General features: G+C 44.7%; 1 protein-coding gene across 1 annotated transcript in view; it reads right to left on the bottom strand.

Annotated features, from left to right (window-relative positions):
- LOC126156009 (toll-like receptor 2) overlaps positions 1–16,267 on the bottom strand; it is a 170,982-nt gene that overhangs the window by 8,209 nt on the left and 146,506 nt on the right. The window contains exon 6 of the mRNA XM_049916271.1: positions 10,690–10,879. Coding sequence (XP_049772228.1) covers positions 10,690–10,879 — 190 coding nt within the window. The remainder of the gene's footprint in view (positions 1–10,689; positions 10,880–16,267) is intronic.

Below are 16,267 nucleotides of genomic sequence, written 5' to 3'. Positions count from 1 at the left end.
AACTAGAAAATCTGAAAAGGGAAATGCAAAGGCTCAATCTTGATATAGTAGGGGTCAGTGAAGTGAAGTGGAAGGAAGACAAGGATTTCTGTTCAGATGAGTATCGGGTAATATCAACTGCAGCAGAAAATGGTATAACAGGTGTAGGATTCGTTATGAATAGGAAGGCAGGGCAGAGGGTGTGTTACTGTGAACAGTTCAGTGACCGGATTCTTCTAATCAGAATCGACAGCAGACCAACATCGACAACGATAGTTCAGGTATACATGCCCACGTCGCAAGCTGAAGATGAACAGATAGAGAAAGTGTATGAGGATACTGAAAGGGTAATGCAGTATGTAAAGGGGGACGAAAATCTAATAGTCATGGGCGACTGGAATGCAGTTGTAGGGGAAGGAGTAGAAGAAAAGGTTACAGGAGAATATGGGCTTGGGACAAGGAATGAAAGAGGAGAAAGACTAATTGAGTTCTGTAACAAGTTTCAGCTAGTAATAGCGAATACCCTGTTCAAGAATCACAAGAGGAGGAGGTATACTTGGAAAAGGCCAGGAGATACGGCAAGATTTCAATTAGATTACATCATGGTCAGACAGAGATTCCGAAATCAGATACTGGATTGTAAGGCGTACCCAGGAGCAGATATAGACTCAGATCACAATATAGTAGTGATGAAGAGTAGGCTGAAGTTCAAGACATTAGTCAGGAAGAATCAATACGCAAAGAAATGGGATACGGAAGTACTAAGGAATGACGAGATACGTTTGAAGTTCTCTAACGCTATAGATACAGCAATAAGGAATAGCGCAGTAGGCAGTACAGTTGAAGAGGAATGGACATCTCTAAAAATGGCCATCACAGAAGTTGGGAAGGAAAACATAGGTACAAAGAAGGTAGCTGCGAAGAAACCATGGGTAACAGAAGAAATACTTCAGTTGATGGATGAAAGGAGGAAGTACAAACATGTTCCGGGAAAATCAGGAATACAGAAATACAAGTCGCTGAGGAATGAAATAAATAGGAAGTGCAGGGAAGCTAAGACGAAATGGCTGCAGGAAAAATGTGAAGACATCGAAAAAGATATGATTGTCGGAAGGACAGACTCAGCATACAGGAAAGTCAAAACAACCTTTGGTGACATTAAAAGCAACGGTGGTAACATTAAGAGTGCAACGGGAATTCCACTGTTAAATGCAGAGGAGAGAGCAGATAGGTGGAAAGAATACATTCAAAGCCTCTATGAGGGTGAGATTTGTCTGATGTGATAGAAGAAGAAACAGGAGTCGATTTAGAAGAGATAGGGGATCCAGTATTAGAATCGGAATTTAAAAGAGCTTTGGAGGACTTACGGTCAAATAAGGCAGAAGGGATAGATAACATTCCATCAGAATTTCTAAAATCATTGGGGGAAGTGGCAACAAAACGACTATTCACGTTGGTGTGTAGAATATATGAGTCTGGCGATATACCATCTGACTTTCGGAAAAGCATCATCCACACAATTCCGAAGACGACAAGAGCTGACAAGTGCGAGAATTATCGCACAATCAGCTTAACAGCTCATGCATCGAAGCTGCTTACAAGAATAATATACAGAAGAATGGAAAAGAAAATAGAGAATGCGCTAGGTGACGATCAGTTTGGCTTTAGGAAAAGTAAAGGGACGAGAGAGGCAATTCTGACGTTACGGCTAATAATGGAAGCAAGGCTAAAGAAAAATCAAGACACTTTCATAGGATTTGTCGACCTGGAAAAAGCATTCGACAATATAAAATGGTGCAAGCTGTTCGAGATTCGCCCGCATCTCGTGGTCGTGCGGTAGCGTTCTCGCTTCCCACGCCCGGGTTCCCGGGTTCGATTCCCGGCGGGGTCAGGGATTTTCTCTGCCTCGTGATGGCTGGGTGTTGTGTGCTGTCCTTAGGTTAGTTAGGTTTAAGTAGTTCTAAGTTCTAGGGGACTTATGACCACAGTAGTTGAGTCCCATAGTGCTCAGAGCCATTTGAACCATTTGTTCGAGATTCTGAAAAAAGTAGGGGTAAGCTATAGGGAGAGACGGGTCATATACAATATGTACAACAACCAAGAGGGAATAATAAGAGTGGACGATCAAGAACGAAGTGCTCGTATTAAGAAGGGTGTAAGACAAGGCTGTAGCCTTTCGCCCCTACTCTTCAATCTGTACATCGAGGAAGCAATGATGGAAATAAAAGAAAGGTTCAGGAGTGGAATTAAAATACAAGGTGAAAGGATATCAATGATACGATTCGCTGATGACATTGCTATCCTGAGTGAAAGTGAAGAAGAATTAAATGATCTGCTGAACGGAATGAACAGTCTAATGAGTACGCAGTATGGTTTGAGAGCAAATCGGAGAAAGACGAAGGTAATGAGAAGTAGTAGAAATGAGAACAACGGGAAACTTAACATCAGGGTTGATGGTCACGAAGTCAATGAAGTTAAGGAATTCTGCTACCTGGGCAGTAAAATAACCAATGACGGACGGAGCAAGGAGGACATCAAAAGCAGACTCGCTATGGCAAAAAAGGCATTTCTGGCCAAGAGAAGTCTACTAATATCAAATATCGGCCTTAATTTGAGGAAGAAATTTCTGAGGCTGTACGTCTGGAGTACAGCATTGTATGGTAGTGAAACATGGACTGTGGGAAAACCGGAACAGAAGAGAATCGAAGCATTTGAGATGTGGTGCTATAGACGAATGTTGAAAATTAGGTGGACTGATAAGGTAAGGAATGAGGAGGAGCTACGCAGAATCGGAGAGGAAAGGAATATGTGGAAAACACTGATAAGGAGAAGGGACAGGATGATAGGACATCTGCTAAGACATGAGGGAATGACTTCCATGGTACTAGAGGGAGTTGTAGAGGGCAAAAACTGTAGAGGAAGACAGAGATTGGAATACGTCAAGCAAATAATTGAGGACGTAGGTTGCAAGTGCTACTCTGAGATGAAGAGGTTAGCACAGGAAAGGAATTCGTGGCGGGCCGCATCAAACCAGTCAGTAGACTGATGACAAAAAAAAAAAAAAAAAAAAAAAAATTCATAAAATAATAAAGAGAAGAAGTCCTTCCTGCTAACACCCATATTTCTAGTGACTAATACTCATAGCATTAGGTTGGTGCATAAGTTCATAGCATTTTATTTTGCATGTTGGCATCCTGGTTGCTGTGGGGCTATTTATCGATTGCCGTCTTTTATTTGTAATTCACACTGTCATTAGTTGAGTTTACATTTGTAGTTTGGAGATAGTAAGTGAAGCTATGCACACTTGAAAATGGAGTGCATCGGAGCATTTCCGACCTATTCTTCTGGTCGAGTTCAGTAGAGGGGTGACAGCAGCGGAGGCAGCCACAAACATTTGGACCGTGTATGGGGCTAGTGCCATTGGACAGAGCACGGCAAGAAAATGGTTTTCTTGTTTTAAGAAGAATTGTTTTGACATTAGTGATTCTCCACGTTCAGGAAGACCTTCGAGGTTTGATGAAGATCGTTTAAACGCTTCAATCGACAATGTCAGTGTACTCAAGAACTGGCAAATGTGATGAACTGTGATCATTCCACCATCGTGCGACATTTTCGTTCAATAAGAAAGGTTCAAAAATCGGGTATATGGGTACTGCATGCTCTAAGCCAAAATTACGAAAGCCAGCGGGTGGTCAGGTGTGCATCTCTGCTTCCTCATCATCAATTGGCTCGTGAACAGCACCAACCATCCTTATCCTGTATCGTTACCGTTGACGAAAAATTGTGTCTTTATGCTAACACAAGGAAAAGAAAGGAGCGGTTGAGTCTAATGAAAGCAGCAATTCCCCGTACAAAGACCTGCGTGCATCCGTGAATAACAGTGTTATGCTTCTGGTGGAAAAGCGACGGTGTGGTGTACTACGAATTGCTTCCCCGCGGTGTAACCATCACTGCTGATATTTATTGTCAACAACTGAGACGTCTTGCAGACACAATCCGAGAACAACGACAAGGAAGACTGTGTGAAGTGATGCTACGCCACGATAGTACCCAAATTCTGCTGAACTGAGAAAAACCACTACACAGGAGTTGGGTTTCGAAGTCTCTGCGCTCACTTTATTCACCTGATCTTGCACCCTCAGATTTTCACCTTGTCTGCTCTCTATCGAACAGACTTCAAGGAACTTTCCGGATGAAAGTGGGCTCTGAACACGGTTCGACGAGTGCTTCGCCTCGTGATTTCTACAGTTGTGAAATCGAAAAGTTACCCTAGCGTTGCCAGACTGTTATGTGATCTGTTGTATTTATTAAACTTATGGGAAAACTCTACGAATCTGTGCAGTAAACCAAAGAAGAGCGTGGAGGTGACAAGATACCAATACACTCCTCCCACGCGTTCAGTAGGGATCTGGTCCAACCATGTTTTGGGCTGGCATTGCGTCCATATGTCGCTAGACTCCCATCACTCTCGAGGCGATTTGAGGGCTGCACAGTACTGGAACAGAATGAGCCATTCCTGTAGACAACATTTCGGCGATGAGATCGCATATCGGTGCATGACCCCCCACTCATGAACGCCTCCCTCCAGCAGGCAGGAAGCATCCGAATGCTATGGCCAACGGAATCCGCTGACATGAACCCGACTGAGTACGTTTAGGACCAGTTGACATTGGAGTGCTTCGTCGCAGGAACCCTCGTCTTCCGCTACGCCTTAGGACAATCACCGTCGTCGTGTAGTATGGCTTGAGCAGCAACGCTCGATCACTTTGAACACAGCATTTCCAGGAGGACTCAAGCTTGTTGCAATGCACAGGGTGGAGGAATGCGGTGTTGAATTTAGCTACCCACAGAATTTGATTTCGCAGACGTGTATTAAGATGGGCTTTCTGGCCAGAGTGTCTTCAATCTGGTTACTGTTTTTGTTTTTACGCTTCTGGCTATTAACACTGCAACATCAGGAAGGATAGTAAAGAATGAAGTTTTACTTCTGGTTAGTACACAGTATAGTAGGAAGAACACACGATTTAATTTGTACGTGGTTTGGCGTATACAGGTTGTGAAATTTACTATACAGAGGCTCTCAGCTGCATGAGCATGGGTTCGAATGACAGACACGTTATGTCATTTCATGCTGCTTCAGCTCTATGCCAGAAGGTTATCTGCTGTAGTGGCTAGCAAGTGGTGTTGGTCTAGTCTCTCGGCAACCCATGAACAGATATTTTAGTGCTCTGCAGAACATACGAGCCAGTTCAGTATCAGAACACCTTCTCTATCAAGGTAAGTCAGAAAACCGCAAACTAAATGCCGTCTTGTGTTACCACTTTGAAAGACAATGTGATGGTGGCCTCGAAGATGGGCAAAGCCACCGGTCTTAACACAGAAGAAATATAAAGGCTGCCGCCGAAATAACCGTAACGTGAACCACAGGTGATCATGTTGTGTTCTCAATGACATCCCATGCCATAACTTCAGCCACTGAGCCCATATAATGATAACGAATACATATGGAAACGTTCGTTCTTCTCAGAGCTTCTATACACGAATGCGTCCATTGTGATGCGGTACACAGCAGTGGGATTCGTCTCAAAAGACGACGTGCTGCCACCCATGCATCCAGTGTTGTTGGCCGCACCACACACTGCTGCCATGTCAAGGGTACCGCAACAGTGGTCGCTGTACTGACAATCCATGTTTCCCCGAACGCAGCCGCCCTGACTGTCTGGGCAGTTGTCTTGCTGCAGGCAAGCTCATTTCCTGACTCAGTATACGTGGCATGGCTCTACAGTCCTACGTGGCCGAGTTAACAGTATGGCTGTCCTCTCGAGCGCTAGCCGTGTGGGCCGCTTAGATTCTGCATCCTATTGAGTATCGCCTTCGCAGACTCATTCATTACATTCGTGGGACCACAGACCATCGTGATCACTGATATCATGGAACGAGAAACTGCTCTCTCAGTAGGTCACAATCCTGCTACTGCTGAGTATCAACACACACTGGTGAGTGTTATTGCTTATTATACGAGGCATAACATGATCTTCCCATATTCTAATGTGTATTCTGAATAAGAAGCAGACTATTTTATTTCTTGAAACTCGAAACTTCCTGGCAGATTAAAACTGTGTGCCAGACCGAGACTCGAACTCGGGACCTTTGCAATTCGCGGGCAAGTGCTCTACCAACTGAGCTACCCAAGCACGACTCACGCCCCGTCCTCACAGCTTTACTTCTGCCAGTATCTCGTCTCCTACCTTCCAAACTTTACAGAAGCTCTCCTGCGAATCTTGCAGAACTAGCACTCCTGAAAGAAAGGATATTGCGGAGATATGGCTTAGCCACAGCCTGGGGGATGTTTCCGGAATGAGATTTTCACTCTGCAGTGGAAAATGGCTCTGAGCACTATGGGACTTAACATCTGTGGTCATCAGTCCCCTAGAACTTAGAACTACTTAAACCTAACTAACCTAAGGACATCACACACATCCATGCCCGAGGCAGGATTCGAACCTGCGACCGTAGCAGTCGCGCGGTTCCGGACTGAGCGCCTAGAACCGCTAGACCACCGCGGCCGGCACTCTGCAGTGGAGTGTGCGCTGATATGAAACTTCCTGGCAGATTAAAACTGTGTGCTGGACCGAGACTCGATTTTATTTCTTCCTCGATGTACTGCTTTTATTGTAGACTTGTCACCTGGTCTTTCCTCTTTTTCTGCTAGAAATTCTTCAAAATGTTTTTTCCTCTGTCCAATAGATATAGATTGTATTGTGTGTGAGGGACTGCAAGTCGTTTTATTCTTGTTTTCATCTTCCGTGCCTCCATCAGTCTCCTATATCCGTTTCCCCACATACTTTTTCCCACGCCTCTTCCTTACACTTTCTTGTTAATTCGATAGCTCTCTTCTGATAGACTATGTATCTTTTTCAACCCTCTTCAGTCCCATAGCTTAACCATATGTGATGTAGCTTCTTCTTTTCCTCAGCCATCTCCAACAACTCCTTGGTCATCCATTCAGTTCTTACTCATCTATCCCGTTTCCTTCCTAAAGTCTACTCCGTTGCTTCCTTAATCGACTGTTTCAGTTCTCCTCCTCTGACTCCAGGCAAAGATTTAATATTTACTGAGACTAAATTTTCATACTTTCTTCCTGTAAGAGAAGTACCTTATATTTTGGCTCCTTTATAATTGTACTTCCAGCATCCTCCTCCTTCTCCTCCTCCTCTGCTATCTTTGTCTTAATGGGAAAAGCAGTTTTTGAAGTAACAATGTAATGATCGGAGCCACACTGTATTCCCCTTGTATTGTACCTAAACACCTGCTGTCTTCGCACTATTACATAGTCTATGATTAAGTTTAGGTCCCTTGACTGATAGCCCACGTTTATTTACGAAGTTCTTTACGCTGGAATTGAGCATTCATAACAGTACACTCCTGACCCTTAAAGAAGTCAACCAATCTCCTACCGTTATCATTCGCTACGTCGTCTCCTCAGGGTCCGGCAACGTCACCATTTAATCTTTTTCCAGGTCGACCATTTAAACCCCCATTATTAAAAATTCACGTCCACCTAGACATTCGTTAGCCATTTCTTGTAGGTCATCGTCCGCAGCTCGTGGTCTTGCGATAGCGTTCTCGCTTCCCTCGCACTGGCTCCCGGGTTCGATTCCCGGCAAGGTCAGGGATTTTCTCTGCCTCGTGATGATTGAGTGTTGTGTGTCTTTCATCATCATTGACTCGCAAGTCGCGGAAGTGGTGTCAGCTAAAAAGGACTTCCAATACGGCGGCCGTACTTCCTCGCATGGGGCCTCCCGGCCAACAATGCCATACGATCATTTCATTTCATTTCATTGTACGTCATCGAAACAGTCTCCTTGTTCTCCTCAGGGTCATCTCTGCTATGGCCATATACTTCAATGAATTTCAGTTTTATTCCATGAATTTTTATTGTTACACCGATTATTCTTTCATCCACTTCTTTCCAATTATTTATTCCCTGTTTCCGTTTCCTTTTTATAAGAACTTATAACCCAGAATCTGCTCAATTTTTTTTTCCACTCCACTCCAAAACAGAACATAAGCTCCAACCACTTCTTATCCAGTAAAATAGATGATGAAAAGTGCCAGAAGCCAGGTGTTCTCTGAACATAAGAACTTGTTCATCAGGTGCTCCTTGGGTATGCAGAGTAGACTGATGCTAATTCTATCACCCAACGCGAAGAAAAACGATAGATTACTCCCGGAAGTTAACAGGTTACCTGAAAAATCAACTGCTGTACACACTGGGAACGTTATTTGATAATATCCTGAACTTGTCAGGGGCTTCGTCTGCTGCTTATAGTTGGAGGACCTGGGCATTTGAATAGAATTATTTATCTTAGTGGTTGCTGAATGATAGAATTTGATCTGGTAAACATGAGATCTATCGAAACAATATGAAATTTACTCAGAACACATTAACATCGTGATTACAAACAACTTGAGAATGAATTTTACATAAATAAAATAAACAGTGATCATAAAAAGGAATGCTTATTAGGGTCTCCGCCAGCATGATGCTGAACAACCACGGATGAGATGGTGCACAGACACACAAAGTACACGAAAAACTTTTTGAACCGTGATTTTAAAACTTAATTATTATATAAAAAACAGAGCATGAAACCGACAGAGTGCACAAGAGATCAATGAATAAAGGAAAGAACAGAAAGAATCATAACCAGACAGGTGAACTCCACTGAATTAACTCAATACCGAAATGACACATGAGTGGTTACGGAAGAAAATGCTCTTTGAAAAAGGACTTCTATTGCAGAAAACATGCATTCTGGTAGGTGAAGCGCTTAGGTTTCATTATGAAAGCTGAGAGTGGAAAAACGAGAGTTGACTTCTCTCCTTTCATTATATAGCGATGACCGAAGACAGGAGAAGTGCACATTGCAGATCCGGCCAACTGTGACTGTGGTCAAAATGGCTCCACACGAATCGCCGTGTGATGTGCTGCAGTGGTTGCTAACTGTTGTTGGCGTGGTCCGGTGTGGTGTGATCGTGAATGGTGTTCTGACTACCGATCGCAGATCCCAGTAAGTCCAAAGTAGAACTTCGAAAACTTGGCAGAGAGCCGTAGTCGAGGAAAATCGTGCAAGTGCGGAATCCGAAACAGAGTGGTCATCCAAATGAGAATCGCAAATGTATCACCCCTCTAAATTTTGATGGCCTCCCTTCATACCTCGGGAAGCACACGTTCCACCGCCCCTTGTTCGAAGTAATTCCAGAAAGGGGCTACGTGCTCCTCCAATGAGGCAACTGGAACTCCGTTCACTACCTTCCAGCATCACGCAATAGATGTATCCATCAGTGAGATTCGTGTTTATGGAAACGAGAACAAAATTTCGCCACATTCCTACGGACAGCCACGTTTGTCGGAAATTCTGGAAATTTTTTAGAGCTTCGAAAAGAGCTCCCACGGAAACGGCAGAGTTTGGAAATTTCGTAGACCCATAGGCGAGCATATTACATAGCTTGTGTTTGGATACCAACGCACAGTGCGATATCGGCAAGTGGACAACTGAGGACCCCGCCGAAAGTTTGCCGACAAGCGGAGTCCTCACCCCTTCCACCATTGGTTTCCGGTTCTGTTATAGAGGACGCCAGTCGACCGTTTCACCGCCCATTGTTCGAGGTACCTCCAAGATAACTCCTGAAACGCTTGCTTGACTGCCCGTGCAGTCCCACTAACGTGAAACCTACACTTTGAGTGACAGGCAGCTCCTCAAGAGCGTGCGAAACATTCTACCTGTTTCTGACCCCAGAGGAGAGGAATTCCCTTGACCAAGTCCAGATACATCAAAGAGAGAAACTACTACAAGAATGAAATATTAGATTAGATACAGGGAGATGAATTGTGTACATTTCTACAAGCTATGGCCTACGCACTCGTGTAATCAGCACACAAAACAAGTGAGAAGTCGACAAATAAAAACAGAATCGGAAATTAAATGAAGCGAGAGACACTTGCATGTAAATTCAGTATGTAAATAGGATAAAATGTAATGAAAAGGCCTTAAACGTGCTGCAGCCTCACAAGTGGACCATGTGGAGTTGTGACAGAATTGTGCAATTATGGGCCTCTTCAGATGGTGAGCCTTAAATTTGGATTGTCCAGCCATATTGTGGGGTGAGAGGAAATACAAAGAGAATGGTGTCATACATATCTGTATGTTTAAAAACAAGGAAACAAGGCCGGCCGCGGTGGCGGAGCGGTTCTAGACTCTTCAGTCCGGAACCGCGCGACTGCTACGGTCGCAGGTTCGAATCCTGCCTCAGGCATGGATGTGTGTGATGTCCTTAGGTTAGTTAGGTTTAAGTAGTTCTAAGTTCTAGGGGACTGATGACCTCAGATGTTAAGTCCCCATAGTGCTCAGAGCCATTTGAACCATTTTTTGAAGGAAACAAGAAACACCCGAGCAATTATACGGTGATTAATGGCATCTGTCAGCAGACTTTTTAGTACTATACTTTAGGTTTCCGGGAGTTTTTCCTGGATTATCAGGCGAATGCCGGAACTGCAAATCTCCTGTCTCTCAACTGTTCTCAACTGGGAGCCCCTCCGCCCTACCCCCAACCTACTGAGATGTGTGACCCAGAAGAACAACCTTCGGGAGTAGGGAAATAAAGATGTTCAAAAAAAGAAAATTATTGTTACTGCAGATAACTCACCCTGCTGGAGAGGAAGCTCTTTGAGAGGACAACGATGGTGTGCCGGCTGTGATCCATGGACCTGGAGATATTTTGCACGATGACGGTGCCCAACTGGAAGTCCCGCTCGTGAAGGCAGAGGCGGTAGCGTTGTGGTCCGTTTTCCAGCAGTGGCACCAGCGTGCCCACCACCCAGGGGCGGTCGTTGCTGCTGTAACCAATCAGGCAGAATATGGGTGGAGGACACCATCTGAACTAGCCTATAACCTTTCTTACATGTCGTACCATTTACGGGTGGGAGAACGGTGTTACCTAAAGGATTCCAAGGCAAAAGGTACTGTTAAGCGCTTGATTTAATTTAGGAAACTAAAGGACCTGGACGCAAAGATAGATCATGTAAAGCTTTATTTAAACACGTTGTAATTGTACTCATCTGAGAGCGAGGCTGCGACTTTCAGAAGCGTAGAATGGAGAGCTAGCGGTAAGACGCAAATTTCCGCCTTCCACCCTTGGGAAAATATACACTAATGAGACAAACGTTATGATCATTGCCCACCTCGAGCTTGTATGCTGCCTGGTGGTGCTGACGGCACGTGACGCGGCAAGAGAATTATTTGAATGGAGCAGAGACGAATAGGGAATCATTCTTGCGGCGACAAATGGCGCAAATGCGGAAATCCACCGACTTCAGCGACTTTGACAAAAGCCAGATTGTTATGGCCCAGTGCCTGGAAGCGAGAATCCCGTAAACGGTAGAGCTGTTCGGCTTTTCGCCTTCTACTGTCATGGGCATCTGCGGGAAGTGGTTGATAAATGCTGAAACCACGAGTAGGCGACAAGAAGTTGGACGTCCGTACCTCATCACAGAACATAGGGATTGGAGGCTTGCTCCCTCCCTAAAGCAGTATAGACTGCTATCTGTGGCAGATTTGACGACAGAAATCAGTGGTGGCGCAGGCGCAAGTGGTTTGGAGTATACCGTTCAGCGCACAGTGTTGAACATGGAGTTCCTCAGCAGAGGACCCCTTTGTGTTCCCATGTTTACCCAACAACATTGTCAGTTATGAAACTTCCTGGAAGATTAAAACTGTGTGCCGGACCGAGACTCGAACTCGGGACCTTTGCCTTTCGCGGGCAAGTGCTCTACCAACTGAGCTACCCAAGCACGACTCACGACCTGTCCTTACAGCTTCAATTCAGCCTGTACCTCGTCTCCTACATTCCAAACTTCACAGAAGCTCTCCTGCGAAGCTTGCAGAACTAGCACTCCTGGAAGAAAGGGCTGCCAATTATGATTACAGTGGGCATGGGATCATAGTGATTGGACCGCGGATCAATAGAGTCGTGTCACCTGGTAAGATGAATCCCGTTTATTGTTAAACCAGATCGATGGTCGTGTCCAGATATGCCATTATCCAGGCGAACGGCTTACTCTAAACATGCAGCGCACCATGGACACAGGCCGGTGGGAGGCTTGCATGGGGCCTGCGGGAGTAATCGAAGTCACCACGACAGCTGTGAACTATTAGGGACCACCTATAATCCCTTGTGCTTGATGTCTTCCTCTGGGGTGGGGGAGTGGCTCTGTACGCAAAAAACAGTATTTCATTTGAGTCCATAGACGTATCACGACACTGCACTGAACAGATACACTCCTGGAAATGGAAAAAAGAACACATTGACACCGGTGTGTCAGACCCACCATACTTGCTCCGGACACTGCGAGAGGGCTGTACAAGCAATGATCACACGCACGGCACAGCGGACACACCAGGAACCGCGGTGTTGGCCGTCGAATGGCGCTAGCTGCGCAGCATTTGTGCACCGCCGCCGTCAGTGTCAGCCAGTTTGCCGTGGCATACGGAGCTCCATCGCAGTCTTTAACACTGGTAGCATGCCGCGACAGCGTGGACGTGAACCGTATGTGCAGTTGACGGACTTTGAGCGAGGGCGTATAGTGGGCATGCGGGAGGCCGGGTGGACGTACCGCCGAATTGCTCAACACGTGGGGCGTGAGGTCTCCACAGTACATCGATGTTGTCGCCAGTGGTCGGCGGAAGGTGCACGTGCCCGTCGACCTGGGACCGGACCGCAGCGACGCACGGATGCACGCCAAGACCGTAGGATCCTACGCAGTGCCGTAGGGGACCGCACCGCCACTTCCCAGCAAATTAGGGACACTGTTGCTCCTGGGGTATCGGCGAGGACCATTCGCAACCGTCTCCATGAAGCTGGGCTACGGTCCCGCACACCGTTAGGCCGTCTTCCGCTCACGCCCCAACATCGTGCAGCCCGCCTCCAGTGGTGTCGCGACAGGCGTGAATGGAGGGACGAATGGAGACGTGTCGTCTTCAGCGATGAGAGTCGCTTCTGCCTTGGTGCCAATGATGGTCGTATGCGTGTTTGGCGCCGTGCAGGTGAGCGCCACAATCAGGACTGCATACGACCGAGGCACACAGGGCCAACACCCGGCATCATGGTGTGGGGAGCGATCTCCTACACTGGCCGTACACCACTGGTGATCGTCGAGGGGACACTGAATAGTGCACGGTACATCCAAACCGTCATCGAACCCATCGTTCTACCATTCCTAGACCGGCAAGGGAACTTGCTGTTCCAACAGGACAATGCACGTCCGCATGTATCCCGTGCCACCCAACGTGCTCTAGAAAGTGTAAGTCAACTACCCTGGCCAGCAAGATCTCCGGATCTGTCCCCCATTGAGCATGTTTGGGACTGGATGAAGCGTCGTCTCACGCGGTCTGCACGTCCAGCACGAACGCTGGTCCAACTGAGGCGCCAGGTGGAAACGGCATGGCAAGCCATTCCACAGGACTACATCCAGCATCTCTACGGTCGTCTCCATGGGAGAATAGCAGCCTGAATTGCTGCGAAAGGTGGATATACACTGTACTAGTGCCGACATTGTGCATGCTCTGTTGCCTGTGTCTATGTGCCTGTGGTTCTGTCAGTGTGATCATGTGATGTATCTGACCCCAGGAATGTGTCAATAAAGTTTCCCCTTCCTGGGACAATGAATTCACGGTGTTCTTATTTCAATTTCCAGTAGTGTATTTGAAAGTTGTGCAGCATTAGTTGAATTTAGTGAAACTAAACTTCTAATTGCTGTTTTTTATAGGTCCCCTAACTCCGACTTCAGAGCATTTTTGCTTAAGCTACAGAGGGTTCTTGATTCACTTTGTAGGAAGTACCAGAAAGTAGTTCTATGTGGTGACTTCAATATTAATTTTGTACATGATTGTGCAAGAAAAAGGGTGTTGGTAGATCTCCTAAATTAATATGATCTGATGCAAACTGTGGTTTTTTTTTTCAACTAGGGTGCAGGGGAACAGTAGCACAGTCATAGACAATATTTTTATTCATTCCTCATTACTAGATGGGCATTCTGTTAGTAAAAGGGTGAATGGCCTTTCAGACCATGATGCACAAATTTTAACACTAAAAGGTTTTTGTATTCTAACCAATGTCGTATTTAATTACAAACTACGTAGGAAAGTTAATCCAACAGCAATAGAGAGTTTTTCAAAACTTGTCAAGGAACAAGAGTGGCAAGATGTTTATAGTACCGATAATATAGATGATAAATACAATGCTTTCCATAACATATTTCTCATGCTCTTTGAGAGTTGCTTTCCATTAGAACATTCTAAACGGGGTACTAGCAGTAATGGACAGCCCGGTTGGCTGACTAGTGGGATAAGGATATCATGTAGAACAAAGCGGGAATTATATCAAAATGTTAGAAGTAGTCACAATCAAGCTACAGTAGCCCATTACAAACAGTATTGTAAGGTGCTTAAAAATGTTATTAGCAAGGCAAAAAGTATGTGGTATGCAAATAGAATAGCTAATTCACAGGATAAAATTAAAGCCATATTGTCAGTTGTGAAGGAAGTGTCTGGTCAGCAGCACAAGGTTGACGATATAAAGTCAGTTTGCAGTAATAATATTTCTGTTACTGATAAATCAGATATATGTACAGTATTTAACAACCATTTTCTGAGCATTGCTGGTGAATTAAATAAAAATTTAGTATCTACAGGAAATCATATAAATTTCTTAGCAAATGCCTTCCCGAGATTGGCGTCTGAAATACTCCTCTGTGATACAGATGGAGTGTCTAGTAAAATATTAAATTACTGTGCTGCACATGTTAGTCCTGTATTTAGCCATATTTGTAATTTTTCCTTTAGGAATGGTCAGTTTCCTGATTAAAGTACTCAGTAGTAAAGCCGCTTTATAAAAAGGGAGAAACGGATAATGTAGATAATTTTAGACCTATTTCTATGCCATCAGTGTTTGCAAAAGTTATCGAAAATGCTGTGTATGTAAGGTTAATTGATCATTTTATATCGCACGATTTTCTATCAAATGTACAGTTCGGCTTTAGAAGTCGTTTGACAACTGAAAATGCTATATTCTCTTTTCTCTGTGAGGTACTGGATGGGCTAAACAAAAAGTTTCGAACGCTTGGCGTATTTTTTGATTTAACAAAGGCATTTGACTGTGTTGATCACACAATATTGATCCAGAAGTTGGACCATTACGGAATAAGGGGAGTAGCTCACAATTGGTTCACCTCTTACTTTAGCAACAGGCAGCAAAAGGTCATTATTCACAATGTTGATAACGGCTGTGATGTGGGATCTGAGTGGGGTACTGTCAAGTGGGGGGTGCCCCAGGGATCAGTGTTGGGGCTGCTCCTGTTCCTTATTTATATAAATGATATGCCCTCTAGTATTATGGGTACCTCTAAAATATTTCTGTTTGCTGATGACACTAGCTTGGTAGTAAAGGATGTTGTGTGCAACATTGACTCGGTTTCAAGTAGAGCAGTACATGACCTCAGTTCATGGCTTGTAGAAAATAAACTAACGTTAAATCACAGTAAGACTCAGTTTTTACAGTTCCTAACACACAATTCAACAAAACCTGACGTTTTAATCTCACAGAACGGGCATATGATTAGTGAAACTGAACAGTTCAAATTCCTAGGTGTTCAGATAGATAGTAAGCTGTCGTGGGAAGCCCACGTTCAGCATCTCGTTCAAAGACTTAATACTGCCATTTTCACTATTCGAACAGTATCGAAAGTGAGTGATATTTCGACACGTAAATTAGTCTACTTTGCTTATTTTCATTCACTTATGTCGTATGGTGTTATGTTTTGGGGGAACTCTTCCCATTCTAGAAGGATACTTTTGGCTCAGAAACGGGCGGTTCGGGCAATAAGTGGTGTGAGTTCACGAACCTCTTGTCGACCTCTTTTCACGAGTCTGGGTATTTTGACATTGGCCTCTCAATATGTATATTCCTTACTGTCGTTTCTTGTTACCAATATTAGTTTATTTCCAACAATAAGCAGCTTTCACTCGGTTAATACTCGGCAGAAATCAAACCTCCATTTGGATCGGACTTCCTTAACTCTTGTGCAAAAAGGTGTGCAGTATACTGCTGCATCCATTTTCAATAAGCTGCCACTCGAATTAAAAAATCTTAGCAGTAATCCACGCGCTTTCAAATCGAAACTGAAGAGTTTCCTCATGGGTCACTCATTCTATTCTGTCGATGAGTTCCT

This window comes from Schistocerca cancellata, chromosome 2 (genome assembly GCF_023864275.1).
Source record: "Schistocerca cancellata isolate TAMUIC-IGC-003103 chromosome 2, iqSchCanc2.1, whole genome shotgun sequence".
NCBI lineage: Eukaryota > Metazoa > Arthropoda > Insecta > Orthoptera > Acrididae > Schistocerca > Schistocerca cancellata.
Note: the sequence above shows the minus strand (reverse complement) of the source record. Positions and strands in the feature narration are given on the sequence as shown.